This window comes from Accipiter gentilis, chromosome 31 (genome assembly GCF_929443795.1).
Source record: "Accipiter gentilis chromosome 31, bAccGen1.1, whole genome shotgun sequence".
Classification (NCBI taxonomy): Eukaryota; Metazoa; Chordata; class Aves; order Accipitriformes; family Accipitridae; genus Astur; species Astur gentilis.
In genome coordinates this window covers 2,342,055-2,358,609 of record NC_064910.1, presented here as the reverse complement: position 1 = coordinate 2,358,609, position 16,555 = coordinate 2,342,055, and the positions used below count along the sequence as shown (strand labels likewise).

The window sequence follows — 16,555 nt, the reverse complement described above, 5'->3', positions numbered from 1 at the left end:
CCAATTAAGACATGATTCTGCATGTCCATAAAAATGCTGGGGGATATCTTAAGCTGATTTATGTGATCATAGCTGTACTAGAGTTGGTAGAACCACGATAACCTACATACGCTAGCAACGTGCCTTATCAGGATTAGCATGTCTAAGATAGGATTGCAGGATTAATTCTTTTCATTAAGAAAAAAGCAAGGAGTTCTGTGAGCAGCAGAACTAATGAAGCTTAGTTTCCTCTATTTCCCAGTAATTTGCATCCCTTCTGCCTCTTTCTGACTACTTCCCACGTTACTTCCAGAGGCCTCTGTCCCTTACACCTTCAGTTCCTGCATCCTCCATCCGTCAGGCCGGGCAAGAAGTAGCTGGTACTGTAGCTGGTTCAGAGCTAGGTATAGCATGCTATCCAAGGTGTGTATACCAATTAGCCAGTTTGCAAATAGCAAATGCAGTAGGAAGAATTAAGTTCTCCTTACCTTTCTTTTCAAGGGGGCAGTAACTTGGACCTTAAGATTCTCAGCCACTGAGTTCCTTAAAATTTGTATTAACTTAATATCTTTAAGAACTCTATCCCTCTATTAAATTTGATTGAAATTGGTAAAGAGATCCAACAGTTATAAGGAGGCACTGACACACAGAATAACTGTATAAGCCTCATTTCCTTAGGAAAAAGAAGCTAGAAATGAAAGGACACGTTCCCAGTAATGTAACAGAATGGTCAGCTATTACAGTACTTCAGAAGCATAACGTAGGAGGTGGTTTTGCTGCAGTTGAAAAGCTTAGATTAGTAATTGTACTTCTGTTTGCAGGCACACATGAGTGAGCCCATTTTAATGGCATGTTCTTATTGTGCTGCTCCCTAATGTGTCGATTTCAGAACGGTGACACAATTGCCATGGGACCTGGGGAGATGCATCTGCGGGTCCTGAGGGAACTGGCGGATGAAGTGGCGAAGCCACTACCCAGAATATTTGAGAAGCCGTGGCAGTCTGGGGAAGTTCCCACTGACTGGAAAAGGGGAACCATAACCCTTAGTTTTAAAAAGGGAAAAAAGGAAGACACGGGGAACTACAAGCCAGTCAGTCTCACCTCTGTGCCTGGCAAGATCATGGAGCCGATCCTCCTGGAAACCATGCTAGGGCACATGGAAAATAAGGAGGTGATTGGTGACAGTCAACATGGCTTCGCTAAGGGCAAATTGTGCCTGACAAATCTGGTGGCCTTCTACGACGGAGTTACAGTGTTGGTGGATAAGTGAAGAGCGATGGATGTCATCTACCTGGACCTGTGCACAGCATTTGACATGGATGTCATTTACCTGGACTTGTGCACAGCATTTGACACTATCCCGCAGGACATCCTCATCTCTAAATTGGAGAGACATAGATTTGACGGATGGACCACTCAGTGGATAAGGAATTGGCTGGATGGTCGCACTCAAATAGTTGTGGTCAACGGCTTGATGTCCGAGCGGAGACCAGTGACGAGTGGTGTTCCTCAGGCGTCGGTATTGGGACTGGTGCTGTTTAACGTCTTTGTCAGCGACATGGACGGTGGGATTGAATGCACCCTCAGCAAGTTTGCTGATGACATCAAGCTGTGTGATGCGGTCAACATGCTGGAGGGAAGGGATGACATCCAGAGGGACCTTGACAGGCTTGAGAGGTGGGCCTGTGCGAACCTCATGAAAGTCAACATGGCCAAGTGCAAGGTCCTGCACATGGGTGAGGACAATCCAATGCACAGATAGAGGCTGGGTGATGAGTGCATTGAGAGCAGCCCTGAGAAGAAAGACTTGGGGGTATTAGTGGATGAAAAACTGAATATGAGCTGGCAATGTGTCCTCGCAGCCGAGAAAGCCAACCGTACCCTGGGCTGCATCCCAACTAGTGTGACCAGCAGGTCGATGGAGGGGATTCTGTCCCTCTGCTCCGCTCTGGTGAGACCCCACCTGCAGTTCTGCGTCCTGATCTGGGGTCCCCAACATAAGAAGGACACGGACCTGCTTGAGCAGGTCCAGAGGAGGCCATGAAGATGATCAGGGGGCTGGAGCACCTCTCCTGTGAGGACAGGCTGAGAGAGTTGGGGTTGTTCAGCCTGGAGAAGAGAAGGCACCAGGGAGACCTTAGAGCAGCCTGCCAGTACCTAAAGGGGCCTTATAAGAAAGATAGAGGGTTTTTTACCACAGATGATAGTGATAGGATGATGGGTGACAGTTTTAAACTAAAAGAGGGTAGGTTTAGATTGGACATAAGGAAGAATTTTTTTGTGATGAAGGTGGTGAGGCAGTGGAACAGGTTTCCCAGAGAGGCTGTGGATGCCCCATCCCTGGAATTGTCCAAGGCCAGGTTGGATGGGGCTTGGAGCAACCTGGTCTGGTGGAAGGTGTCCCTGCCCATGGCAGGGGGATTGAAACTGGATGGTCTTTAAGGTCCCTTCCAACCCAAACCATTCTATGGTTCCACATAGTGGAAAAGCTGTATATAAAGGCATTCCTACTTTGCTACTTAAAGATGCCGGACCCAGCATGAATTTACTGAATAAAAGAAATGGAAGACAAGACATCTTGGGAAGTCAGTGTCCGTGTTAGGGGCTGACAAGACTGGGGAGCGGGCCGAGGGGTGCAGGGGAGATGTGGGCCAAGGATCTCGACGCATTTTTCCAGATCCGCGTTGATTTGTTCACTATTTTGTGTGGAAAAGTTACCCTTGGCAGTGAATTACAGCAAGCGCAGCCGCCCTGTGGCCTGCGCCCGGCTTGTTCTTCTCGGCAGAGGAATGAGTAAGCCCAATCTCCCCAGGGTTTTTGAGGGACGAGTGAGAGGACGTTTTCCAACAATGGAAAGCTGTTGCAGAATGGGCATTTTCTATTTCCAATTTGTGGGGAATTCAAGGGACATTTTTGGCCAGGGCTAGCACGCATCGCAGGCTGTGTTGCCTCAGACACCCCCCCCCCCCGGACCCCCAAAACGGAGCCCTGCGAGCCCTCTCCCCGGGCTGTGCCAGGCTCAACGGCGGGGCTGGGGTCGGGGAAGAACGAGGAGGAGGAGGAGGAGGAGGAGGAGGAGGAAGAGGAGGAGGAGGAGGAAGAAGAAAGGGGGGTTGGTGTCTGCCCCGGAACGTCTGTGCGGGGGCGGCGGTTGCGCGGCGGAGGGTGTTCGTCGAGGCGCGCTCCGACCGCGGGCGCCCAGGTGCATTGTGGGTAGTGGGCTGCCGCCGCTGCGGCTTTCGGCGGGTTCTGTTAAAATGGCGCCTTGAGGCGGCGGGCGGGCGGCGGTGGGAGGTGTCGCCGGGTCTTTGGGCTGCTCAGCGTGGGAGAAGCTCCTCATCCTCCTCCTCCTCCCTTCCGCTGTTATCCCGCCGTGCTCCTGTCTCTGCCGCCCGCTTTCCCTTCCCCAGCTCGCGGGCGGCGATGGCGACTCCGGACCAAAAATCCCCCAACGTTTTGCTGCAAAACCTCTGCTGCCGCATCCTGGGCAAAAGCGAAGGTAAAGGTTTTCCTCAGACATTCCACCAGTGTTCACTCCCCTCCCCCTCCCCCATTGGAGCCCGTAAGAGGCGGGGAGGGGGCAGGTGAGGCTGGTGATGGGGGCTGCCCCGGCGGGGTGAGGGGGGCACCGGGGGGGTTTGTCGGCCCGGTTGATCCGCCCTGGTCCTCCGAGGGGCTTCGGCTGGCGGCTGGGCACAGCAGCGGTCCCGGTGAGCCGGAGGTGCGGGCTGACGGGGAGCCCTGCGGCGGGGGGGGGGTGTGTGTGTGTGGGGTGTGTGGGTTCCATTGGTGCCCTTCTTGGTGGGGATGGGGCAGCGCTGCCGGGGTGTTTGGGGCAAAAAGTGGCTCGTCCGCACGTTCAGGAATGTCTCCGCCTTCCTCCGGTGTCTGCTGAAGCCGTTGATATCCGCTAGGTCCTCTACAGCTTGACGCTGCTGTGATTCTCCAGCAAGGGAATGAATCTCTTGCCTGTTTGTGTAAGTTTCTATCTGTTGCAATCAAGGCAAAGACTGTTTTTAGTAAGCAGGTGGAGGGTGGAAAGGAAGAGGTGCATCTGCGAAGTCTCCTTTTTTAAGTTGCTGTCTTTGTAAGCATCGCTCGCTAGCCAAATTTGTGCCATAGCTTTTGTTGTACCTGTTTTCGTGTATGAGAAGTGGCTTTTTTCCGTATTAGTAGTGGCTATAAAGTCTTTTATGTGTTCTTTTCTCCCTCCATGCCACTCTCTTCTGACAAGTCACTCCCAGTTACCTTTAGGTATTTCCGTGACAGTAACTAATAACTTTGCATACTGACTTGTAGAGAATTGGGTTGAAACTGACTAAAACGTGGCCTATATGTCAATTACTGCTATCCTAAAAGTCTAGAAAATGAGTGACAAGGTGAAAACCCACTTACTGTCTCTCTGAAACATTATGTTTCCATCTATTGGAGACAGCACCTCATCATCTTACACACCATCCTTGTCTCTGCATTGGAAAGATATGAACTATTTGATGGATAATGAACTGGCTGGATGGCCACATCTAAAGAGTTACAGTCAATGTTGAAATGGAGATCAGTAACAAGTGGTGTCCCTCGAGGGTCTGTATTGGGAATGATGCTGGTCAATATCTTTATTAATGATATAGACAGTGGGATTGAGTATGTCCTCAGCAGGTTTGCAGATGACACCAAGCTGAGCGGTGCAGCTGGTATGCTTGAGGAAAGGGATGGTATGTCATCCAGAGGGACCTTGGCAGGCTTGAGGAGTGGGCCCATGTGAATCTCATCAAGTTCAACAAGGCCAAGTGCAAGGTCCTGCACCTGGGTTGGGTCAACCCCAATATTAGTCAAACTGGGGGGGGGTGAATGGATTGGGAGCAGCCCTGCAGAGAAGGACTTGGGGATAGTGGTGGATGAAAAATGGGATATGAGCTGGCAATGTGTGCTCACAGCCCAGAAAACCAACCATATCCTGAGCTCCATCAAAAGCGTGGCCAGCAGGTCAAGGGAAGTGATTCTCTCCCTCTATTCCGCTTTCATGAGACACCCACCACCACCACCCCCCCACCCCCGGCATACAGTGTTCAGCTCTGGGGCCCCCAACATAAGAAGGACATGCTTGAGCAGGTCCAGAGGAGGCCACGAAGATGATCAGGGGTCCGGAGCACCTCTCCTGTGAGGACAGGCTGAGAGAGTTGGGGTTGTTCAGCCTGGGGAAGAGGAGGCTCCAGGGAGACCTGATTGTGGCCTTTCGGTACTTAGAGGGCTTATAAGAATGACAGACTTTTTACCAAGGCCTGAAGTGACAGGACAAGGGGCGATAGCTTTTAAACTAAAAGAGGGTAGGAGGGTAGGTTTAGATTGGACATAAGGAGGAATTTTTTTATGATGAGCCTGGTGAGACACTAGAACAGGTTGCCCAGAGAAGCTGTGGATGCCCTATCCCTGGCAGTGTTCAAGGCCAGGTTGGATGGGGCTTTGAGCAACCTGGTCTGGTGGAAGGTGTCCCTGCCCATGGTAGGGCATTTGGACTAGATGGTCTTTAAAGGTCCCTTCCAACCCAAACCATTTTGTGATTCTGTGATTCATCTGAGAAGCTTGGAAGAGTTGGTAAGGAGTTGGAATTTATAATGTTCATCAGGATGTGGCAAGTTTCTACTCTTCCCCTATCTCCCCCAAATCAACAGTAGCTTCTAAACTGTTTATCTCTTGTGTTTTTATGTAACCACACACTTTTTTTTTGGCAGCTGGTTTAACTGTATATTAAAGGGTATTTCACATCAGCCTACAATTCTAAGGTGCTATTATAGTTCTGCTTTTATAGCTGTTTCTTGCTTTTAACATTCCTTGGAAACTTTTTTCTGATACAGTTAGTATTTGTTCTTACTTAAGAGCACTTCAAACTTTTTGCTACCAGAAATCTCAAATTATTGTGCTATTTCTACTTCTGAAAAGAAAAACAAGAAAAATAAAATTGAAAAAGGTATTGTCTTGCTTTACTGGAATAGTGGAAGCCTCTGGGAGGACATTATTTCTATATTGCCTAATCCTGTTTCCTTCATGACTCTTTCTTAGATTTGAAAGGGGCTGCAATCTAAACTCAATCTAAGCTTGTTTCTTGATACTGAGTATCTTATCCAAGTCTGTGATACTTATAAAACTTAAACAGAACATGAGAATAGACACAGCAACCTCTGTGTTTATCAATCAAGGTGTGAGTATTGAGGAGAAGTGGTTCACTTCTACCAACTTTGGATCTAGCCGCCTTCTTGAAGCCATACTTTCTATACATCTCCACCTCTTCTGACTGGAATAAGAAGCTTATTTGCAAGCAGTATGTGCAAAAACATGCAAGAGAACTCTGATTTTTGTTATTTTTTTATATAAATGTTGGACCTATTCCTGTACGCTGGGATTCCACTGATGTAAACAAAATCTCTTTTGTGTGTGACTAATGAAAGGGGAAATTTTGCCCAAAATCATGCTAAGCTGCTGTGTGCAACCTATAGCTCGCTACATCTGTTCGTGTGTGGGTTATCTGAGGACTCCCTTGAAGTAATAACTTAAAAATAATAGTGTGGGTTGTCTGCCATGTTTACCATTACGTGTATTTTTATGCATGTGACAGATAGGAAGCCCATCCTTACTCTGCTCTTTATTGCTGTGTTATGAGGGACTAGCACTAAAGGCTCACCCTTCCAACGTAAGACTTCTCTTGAAACACTCAACTGGAGTACCTGTGTTAGTTTGTCATCAGCTCAGCTATTATTCAAAGTGCGTAGAGACTGATAAAAGTCCGTGAAAGACATCTCAGTCATGAAAGGTGTGTATACCCCAGTTTCTATGTCCAAGGAACAAAGACAATAAGGGAATTCTGTTAGTACCGGCATCCTCTGTGTTGAGGTAGATGCATGTATCCCTCAGTGGTAAGAAAACCACCAGACAAGTTATTTAGCATCTTACTGTTTTTCAGGCTTGTAACTCTAATTTCCTTTCAGCCCAGGATAAATTCAAAGTATGGTATTTTTGTGTGGTTAGTGGTCTACATGCAGCTTCTCCCCTCCTTGTGTAGTGATGAAGGTAGGCTGCTTTGTATATGTGTTCTCTTTTTTGAAGCAAACTTTACAAGTATTAGCAGTTTAGTCTTTGGTAAGTAATTTATAATGTTCAATTACTTCTACAGAGTTTAGGGGAGAAAAAGCTCAGATACTTAAGAGCTCTTTAAATTCATTGGAGAAATTCCTAGTAATAATTAGTAACAAGAGACTGAAGCTAGGTACAAACAGCCATCTTTAACCATCTGTGTAGTTACCCTGCTGTGATTTTCTTGAAAACCTAGCTTTTGAAACCTTTCTGGAGTAAGCGCTCTAGTAAATACAAGGTGCTAATGTAATTGGGTGAAATGTAATAGGTAAATAATAGAGAGGAGTTGAGACTTGACAATCTAATGGTTCTTCCTGCCTGTACGTTCCCTGAGTTTGTACTTCAGAATGTTTGTTCTGCTTGGCTATGTTCCTTCTCAGCACTTGTGTTTTGTTATGTTTGTGAGGAAGCTATGGCTTCAGAAGGAGCTGAAGGATTCCATTTATATAATGTCTGTATTGTAATAGTGCACTTGCAGCTCATGTGGGATGAGTGGTCTTATTCTGCATCCGTGTCTCCATTCTGCAATCCCATGCCTGAAGTCCTCCGTAAACCCAGCAGACAACAGGCTCCACTGAGGATTCTTTCGTTTCTGCCCGTGATGGCCTCCATCTTCCCCACTTGTTAAAGATTTATGTTGAAGTGAATTTGTGCTATGATGGAACATGGCTGCAGAGGCTCCCAGAGGTGGAGCTATCCTCTTTCTCTTCTCCCTTTTTTGGAACCATCCACTAAGTAGATGGCTTACTTTGTTTCCAAAATAAGTCAGCTGCGTAGGCGTAGTTACTGGTTTGGTTTTTTTTGCAAACAGCTCTGCCTCTGAGAAATTCATTACAAGGTCTGCTGAGTTACCTGGAAGAACTCCATTGAAAATTTTAAAAAAAAAATAAAAAAATCTGTACCTCAGCTTTTTTGTTGTAGAACTAAGGTTTGAAAGCTGTCTGCTCCTGTGCTTTAGCCAGTTCTGAAGTAAGGGCTTAAAGCTAGCTTCCCATGGCACTGTGTGTCCACAATCACCCACTGCGGTTAATTGGGGATCCCTGTGCTCTGTGGCTGCAGCCATTGCTGACCTCTTTCTTCCTCATGTCCTCACAGTGTCTAAGAACTAGTGTCTAGTTTTGTATTATCAGTCCTTCTGTGTTTGTCCAGGCTATCCACCTCGCTTTTGTACTAATACCTGATCTTGCAGAGAGCTTGCCTGCCTGTGCATTAATTTCTATGATTCCCCCCTCCCCTTATTTGTGGACTCTGGCAGTTATACAGGGTTGCATGCCTCTCTTTGGGCAGTTAATTTTATCCTTTTGACAAAAAGCTTCTTGTTCTTAGCTGTCTTTCACAAACCTCTTGGTAATCTTAGAGACTTTATAGACTGCTGTAGAAGCTTGTCAGTTGTAAGAAGTCTTAGTGCCTCCAATGGAATCAAATGATATTGCTGAAAATGATCAAGCTACATCTATTTGGTTTTGAATCCTAAAAAGATTTTTGTGTGCCAAAGTACTTCTGGAGGTGTGCATGCTCTAGAAAGTAGTATTTCAGTCTTCAGAGAGCAGTTTGCTACCTGAAGTCCATACTATGGCCTTCATTTAATCTATGTAATGTGAGTGGCGGTTTTGTTATAGCAGTTTGTTTTGGGATTTCTAAGCTCTGAACTATTGGAATAGATGTTAAAATTTCACAGTGGGGGGAAAGCATAGAGTTCATTCAAAAGGTGATGTGGAGGTTGTTTTACCTGTGCCAATAACAGAAGCAAATGCAAGTTGACAAGTTAGGCAAATAACAAGAGTGAGGGGAAAGTTCTGAGAAGATTATCTGACTGCATTGCTGATAGTCCAGTGGGACTATAAATCTGTTTACTGACAATACAACAAGAGCCGGGAATATTAACAGAATTAAAGAATAGTTATGTTTCCTGTGCTGTGCTTCAAAGTTTGTGGACAGCTTCGAAGTAAGGAAAGATAGGGGAGTGTGTGTGGTTTCGATTTTATTTGGTGGGTTTGGGTTCTTTTTTTCCTTTGTAGGAAAGGAGTGTGGAGACTGGAAAGACTGTTAATTAGGAATAAACTTAAAATGCTTAAAATAAAAACCTGCATGAACAGAATATTTTTACGTTTACATTTTATAATTTGTTTTTACTATTATTTTTCTTTCTGAAAGAAATGAACATACAACAGAAAAGTTTAAGATCATTGACTAAAGCAGAAGACTGATGCAAAATTTTTTTTCAGGACTGCTTCGTAACTGATCTAGTCCTAAAATTGCACTTCTCAAACACAATGTTTTCTACAGAAACAAGCAGTTTTGCATATAATGTGTGCAGATTCTCTTCAAAACCAAAATAGTAACACTAATGACATTCTGGACTAGTATTTTAGTTTATCGGTATATGACATCATATTAATGCAATTGCTTTTTTTCCCCAGGTAATAATTCATGCTGATGTAGAACTTCTGATATAGTTAAAACAGAGAAAATACAGCAGCATTACTATATTGATAAATACAGTATCTGCTCATGGTATATGTGAGAAGGTTCTCGAGTTCTACAGCTTTTCTTCCAGGCTTAGTTTTGCAATAGTAGCGCATTAGGTGTTTAGCAAACAGTTTGTTACAGGAAAGAATTTTGGGGTTTTTGAGGGTTTGCCAGTCAGTGCCGCCCTTAGAGCATTGAATGTGGTTTAGAGCGTAATTGTTTTACAATAATGAATATCTGCATTTAAGCAAGACCTGTCTAGTATGACAGACAGGTGACTGGAGGAAGAGATAGTGGAGAGAGTTTGCTAATCTCTGAAGCCAATGGTGTTGAAAGAATATAAGACTGTAAAGTGACTTTTGGTTCACTTCCTAAAACTATAGGTAGTGTTGGAAGCTTCTTTTTAGCAAAAAACTTGCTTTATTTCAGCATTCCCTCTGAAATACTGGCTTCTTGGAAGTATATTGGCCAATTGTATCTTTGTCTCTTGAACTTTGTTTTGTCCTATTTGTCCTTGCTTTCTTTACAACCAAATTCTTCCTGTGCATTGCTTCTGTATTTTTTCCATGTGCTACACTTGTTTTTTCTGCAGCTTTAAAATGCTGTTATCTGCTTTTTGAAGTAGTTCAGTTTTAGTACTGCATTGTTTGTAGGGAAGTTTGAATGGCTGAGTAGAGTATAGATCTTTGAATTATTGATAGATTGCTCTGCTCTAAGGAGACGGTTTTTAAATTTATTTTTTTTTTGGTGATTCACAAGTGCTATTTCTTCATTCAGCTGTATGGCAGCTTGCCAGTGTCATTAATTGTGTATGTATGTGTGTATTACTTGAGGGATCTAGTCTGAGGGTGAGTGGCTGTCTCTACCTGCATTCACTGCTCTGATCAGACCTCTGGAAAACGAGCCATGATCAGTGCTGTTTCCCCCCTTACCCTGCAAAGACCTGCATCCATTTCATGCATCATGTATGTTGAGCTTGCTGTTACATAATAGAGTCATGCTGTAATCACTTTTTGATGAAGACGGAGGTACACATACGTAGACAGCTGTGTATTTTAAGCCTGTCTGCTGTCATAATGGTTGTTCTTTGAGGAGGGAAGCAATTAAATGTGTCCATTAGTTATAAACTATGTGAATCTTTATTTTACTGACAGACATCCGTATTAAGTTATGTTTAATCACTTTAGATACTGAAGCTATTTTACAGACTCATAAGAAATAATCTGCTCGAGAAACTCCCACAGCAGGGAGTTTTGTTTGTAAAAGAGAAGCTGGACTTGATATGAATAAAACATGAAAATCTGAATAAAATATAATATAAAACCAGTCTTGCTTCAAGGCTATTGAATTACCAGCGCAAATATGTATGTGTACGGTGTGGATAACTTTGTTCCATACTGTTACTAGTGTAACAGGTTTAATAATCAGAATTCTTTGGATGGAATTGTAGTCTCTCAACTAGAGAGCTTTCATAGGGCAGTATGGAAAAGACTGTACTAAGTTTCTGTGCTTTAACTAGCCTTGCTAGTACTGAAATAGAAGTTTATTATAGAAGGTTACACTTCTTTCTTAAAACTTCCCCATTACAGGAAAAAATCCTGCTACTTGCTATTAATAATGTATCTGTTGTGTTTTTTATTTGATTGAGGTTTAAATCTTCAAGGTTTATGTCCAGAAACTTTCATGTGTTTCTTTGTTTCTTATTCTTGCACAATATTGTACAATATTCCCTTGTACCACAGAACTAGAAGCACAGGTAGTCTTCTAAAGGCTGTAGCGTCAGAGGCAGGTTGGAAAACATAAAAATGGCAAAGTCCATGATTTTCTTCTACTGTTTTGAGGTAAATCCCCATTTCAACATCATCAACCAAGAAAACCTCACCCAAACTTTGGCAATATATAACCATCTTTCTGAGTCAATTCTTCGGGAGAAATGAAATTCCAGAGTGTCCCTAGAGGCTTTGTACACATCTTTGCTGGATTTTGTAATTATCTCATCAGGTGACTAAAGACAGTAAACCCACTTGATTTTTCATTGTGTAGATCTTGGTTCACTTGAACTTAATCTAAACCTCCAAAACCACAGGGAACAACAGAGAGGAAACAGAGCACTTAAATCTTTTTGAAAAACTGATACGAAACATTTTGTTCAGAACCAAAGAATTTATTTAATGTGCTTATTCATTTTTTTATAGCATTGCTTGCTGGAAAAACTGTACATTGTCATTCAGTGTAAAATATAATGCTCTGATTTTTATATTTTTCTCCAAGCATTAAGCTTACTGATAATCGCAGTATAAATCATAGCATCTACTGAAAAGTGAGCAGAAGCAGCTGAATGAATAACGCTCAATTGTCCAGACATAGCAGAATTACTTCTTTTTAAAATCAACTACATATTTTGTTATTCAGTCCTCTTAAAAGATAACATACTGTGATACATTTATGATCTTGCAGTATATCGTAAACAAGTTCGTTCAGTAAAGTTAAATATGTCTTTATTGCCTGTGGATTTGTGTTGCCAATCTTCTCTTCAGTAAATGCCCTGCATTGCTCAGCTGCAATACTGCCAGCTTGTACTTTCATTCCCTGTAGCTCTATTCAGAAATGCCTCTTCCCTCACCCTCCAGGTCTCTCTTCCTTTGTGCTCTGGTAGGGGCAGGAGGCAGTACCTGATATTGCCAATTCTGTGCAGGCAAACGAGAGGGAATACTTAACCATTGATCTTTCAGTGCACTCTCTCCCCTAGGGAGAGTTGTTTGGATGTTTGTTCTACCAGTCTCCAGTTTCTATGAAACCTGTTTAACTTGGTATCCTTGAGACCTCTATCAAATTTGGTTTAAAAAAAAAAAAGAAAAAAAAGGCAATCCCTAAGGGATAGGGTGATGCAGGTGGACATAGCAGTTAATTGCAGAACATAATTTTCCTTAGAAAACCAGGGTAATGCATCTAATGAGCGAGGAGGAGCTGTAGGGGGAAGTTCTTGTGGCTTTGTTGTGGTTGGGGTGTTTGTGTCCATGTTTGTTTTGGTTTGGTTTTTTTTTAAGATGACATCTATTTATGGGTTTTTAATTGCTTCTTTCTTTTTGTATTTTTCTATAACTTGTATTGAACTGGTTTACTGGAGATCTGTTCTCTCCTGCTTATTAGTGAATAATCGGTGAGGGAGTTTACTATTTAATCTAGACACATGTCATAACTGATAAAGTACCCTTGATCCTTCTCCTGACTTTAGTTCATCCTAGATGCTTGACCTGGAACTCTCTTAGCAATTTTATTTTTAATTTGTAGCCCCTGTTAATTCACTATAACAACATGTTAAGAATACATAAGAATTACTGGAAAAGCCTAGCTCTTGCTTAACTGCTGCTAGGTAGACAGTTGGGGAATTAACGGAAGATAAAACTCTTACTATTGTTTGGGATAACTCAGTGCCAGTATTTGGCTTTAACTGGCCCTGCAGAATACTTTTGGAAATCTTGAGTTGTTCTGCAATGACAGGTATTATACCTAAGAATTACTCAGAAACACTTCCTCATACTTAACTCTTCCCACCTGGTTCATCAGTTCAGTTTCAGCTATCAGTAGATGAACTATTAAATTCTTTTATATTTCTATTTTCAAGTCCCTGTTGCAAATGAGAGGTTGCTTAGTCTAACAGTAGAACTATTCTTTCTGGGAGGCATTTAAGTTATGCAGACTCGTGACCTTGCAGTGGTCTGGATATTGCCACTTTCTTCCCTGGAAGTAGAATGATACCCTTGCTCCTTTTGTAGACCAATATTGTCAAATACTGTTAAATATTAATGATTCTGTCTGAGCAAGCTTTTTTCCTGATTGTGTGAAGTACTGCTTTGTGTGAACTGGTTGATGTTTGCTGGTCTACAGTTGTATTCTAGTAGATTAGGACCAGTAGGTGGCATTTATATCGCAAGACAGTAAAAAATGGGCATTCAGAAAGAATGTAGCACATTCTGATTTCAAATTTCTCCTTTCCATAAATTTCTGGATATTTTAATGCATTTAATCAACAATTGACTCGTATCTCCCAAGTGATTTTTTTTTTTTCAGTTGTAAATATTAGTTAATTTAAGAGGTGATTCAATGCTTAAAGTATTTCTGCTTCTTGTGGACCTTTACCCTATTCTGTTTTTCTGTTCCTTTTGTATGTATTTGTCCAAGCCAGCATCCTTGCTTTTTTCTTGGCTGAATCATTGCTGTATTACTCTACAATTTTCTCTGAAAGTTTGACTGCTTAACTGACTAAATAAAACACAGAGAGTCTGATGCACTTGCACACATAATTGTTATACACAAAACAAACTTAATATGCAGAATTGCTTAGATTTTTTTTTTTCCCTGAAGTCAGGAAGTGTGAGGATTCAAGTAGCTGACACAACACATTTACACTTGCTTTTTCTTATGTACCTTTCTCCTCATGTTATTACAGTTATTTCTTTACAAGGAGTAGGAATTTACCTGATGTTTTGTAAGGGCACTTGACATGTCTGTGGGGTTATTGTTTGATTGATTTTTTTTTTTTTTTTTCAGGTCAATAAATGGGAACATGACTATGCTGTAGAGGCATAAATACTAAGCTGGCCCTAACTCAGCGCTACTAGACTATTAATCTTCCCAGAAAACAGAGATACTTGCACTATACCAGTACTGTTCAGCAACGATATTAAAAATAAGAGTTATTGCATGAGGAAGGAGCAGTGGAGGGAGTTCACTGGCTTGTGACCTCTACATTAGTATTTACATTATGCATTAGGAGATGATGTCGATCTCTCTGAGCTAGCTTTGAACCTAAGTGGTGAAACCATGTAAACTGCTTTAAAAACAAAACCAAACGGAAAACCAACACGCAAACTGGTAAAACCACTGTTGTGGATATCTGAGTAAAGATCCACAGGTAGGATAATCCAGTTTGGGTGCCTGGTGGGAGAGCGTGCCTGGCGAACATGGCTACGTTGTTCCTATGCGTGAGCTAAATTGTGTGACTTTGTGCCAAGTCCCACAGTATTTCAGTCTGTGGGGAAGGGCAGAGCTGGCTGAAGTATGCTAATGCTCTCTAATAACTGGGTAGGCCTAAGTGTATCTTCTGTCAGCACAGAATAGGAAAGGCTTATTCACAAATTTAAGCGCAGTTATTTTTTGGAGTGTATACAGGTGAGTGTGTTTGAAGTACATGTAGCATTGATAATGTGCTCATGGGTAAACTGGACTTTACTGCCCTCTGATTGGAAGTGTGTCTAAGGATTATAGTGTAATGTTACCTGATCTAAGCCAGGTACGTTTACACTTTTTTTTTTTTTAATTTATTTTAGCAGAACTTTAACACTTTGCTTAACTGAGATGGTTTTCCTTTTTTCTTTCAGCTGATGCAGCCCAGCAGTTTCAGTATGCAGTGAGAGTTATTGGAAGCAACTTTGCTCCCACTGTTGAACGAGATGAATTTCTTGTAGCGGAGAAAATCAAGAAAGAGCGTAAGCACGTCTTTGTTTCTTTCTTAGAAATAGGAATGGAAGTTCTTAATGAAGTTATTCGATCACTTTATTCCTGTGAAAATGGGACAACTCTGCCTCACAGATCGTTATCTCATCTGTTATTAATACTCATCCCTGAAAATATCATCGTGGAAATTCCATTAATTCCTAGCTAGTATTCTGGAGTAGCTATTTGTATTCACAGCTCAGATTTTTCTGAATGCTCAGCTTAGACTTCCCTTGCTGCCATTGACTTTATATCTTAGCCACCATGAAAATAAAGAACAATTAATATTGCACTCCTTTCACTTTAATAGTACTCAGACTTTATGAATTCATAGTTCTTCTTAGAAGACTTGTGTTTTTGTGATGTCCACTTTAGAAATATTATACTTTGGTGCAATTAACTTCATGAGCACCTGTGAGAAACTTGCTGAATGAGCATCCTGGGAACTGGTGGAATTGTTCGTGTGACTTACCTGATATTTCTTGCCTTCAGTTTCTCTACAAGTTTTCTGCAACCACCTTCTCAAAACTAAAACATTAGACTGTGACAGTGTAAGTTATGTTGCAGTTACATTCCATTGTGCTGTATGCTGCTCTGAGTCAAGTGTTGCACTGTGTGAATCCAATGGGGATGTGATGCATTCTTCTGGAAAAGCCAAATACTGCTTTCAGCAGATTGTCTGCTCTACAGGAGAATGTCCAGAAACAGTTACTTGAGCTACGCTAATTAAATTAAAGATTCATATTTAAGCTTTGACTATTCAGTCAGGGAGATTGAATTAGGGTAACCAAAGTCAGTGGTTGTAACTGTTTTAAAATACATGTGTATTTTTTCCTAATGCAGAGCTTCCATGTCTTGCTATTAGGCAAATAAGCCCATTAGAATGTCTCTAGATGCAAGTCCAAAACACTGGAATCTACAGTATCCATTTTCTGCATGATGAGTTTCTACATGCTTTGGGCCTATTGCCAGGAGTTTTGAAGAGGGCAATCTTCTGTCATCTTCCTTCTCCCCAACTTCAGCTCGTAGGCTGATGTTAGTGTTCATGTAACAAGTGATTGGATATATCCTTCTAAATTTACACATATTTTGGAGTTACCATGCAGGAAGTGACTTATTTGGCAAAGTGTACTTAGCACTGGCTTTTGATGCTAATTAACAATTCTAACATTTAACAGCATTTTTTTATTATTAAAGTTTCTTCAGATGTTTTTGTTTTACCTATCTTTTTTTTTTTTTTTTTTAAAAACCTGGCTCTTTCTGATATAACAAGGCTTTTCTGAAGACCTCTTAAAGCTCGAAGATGTTTTTCCTCTGAGCAAAGACTTCTGTTATGTAACTGGCAGTGATTGAGACTTATTTTTCTTAATATATAGAAGTGTGTGACCTTGGAATTCTGCTTGACTTTGAGCAAGTGGCATTACTACTTTTGTTTCTTGCTTTGATTGCCTAAAATAGGAACATTTACACTTAATTTTGTGAAGGG

The 16,555-nt window shown here is 42.0% G+C and overlaps 1 protein-coding gene across 2 annotated transcripts in view; it reads left to right on the top strand.

Moving 5' to 3' along the window:
* The first annotated feature begins 3,203 nt into the window (after positions 1-3,203).
* TUBGCP3 (tubulin gamma complex associated protein 3) overlaps positions 3,204-16,555 on the top strand; it is a 61,824-nt gene continuing 48,472 nt past the window's right edge. For both annotated transcript variants that reach the window (XM_049834304.1, XM_049834303.1), the window contains exons 1-2: positions 3,204-3,478; positions 14,955-15,062. In XM_049834304.1, coding sequence (XP_049690261.1) covers positions 3,403-3,478; positions 14,955-15,062 — 184 coding nt within the window. In that variant the 5' untranslated portion in view covers positions 3,204-3,402. The remainder of the gene's footprint in view (positions 3,479-14,954; positions 15,063-16,555) is intronic.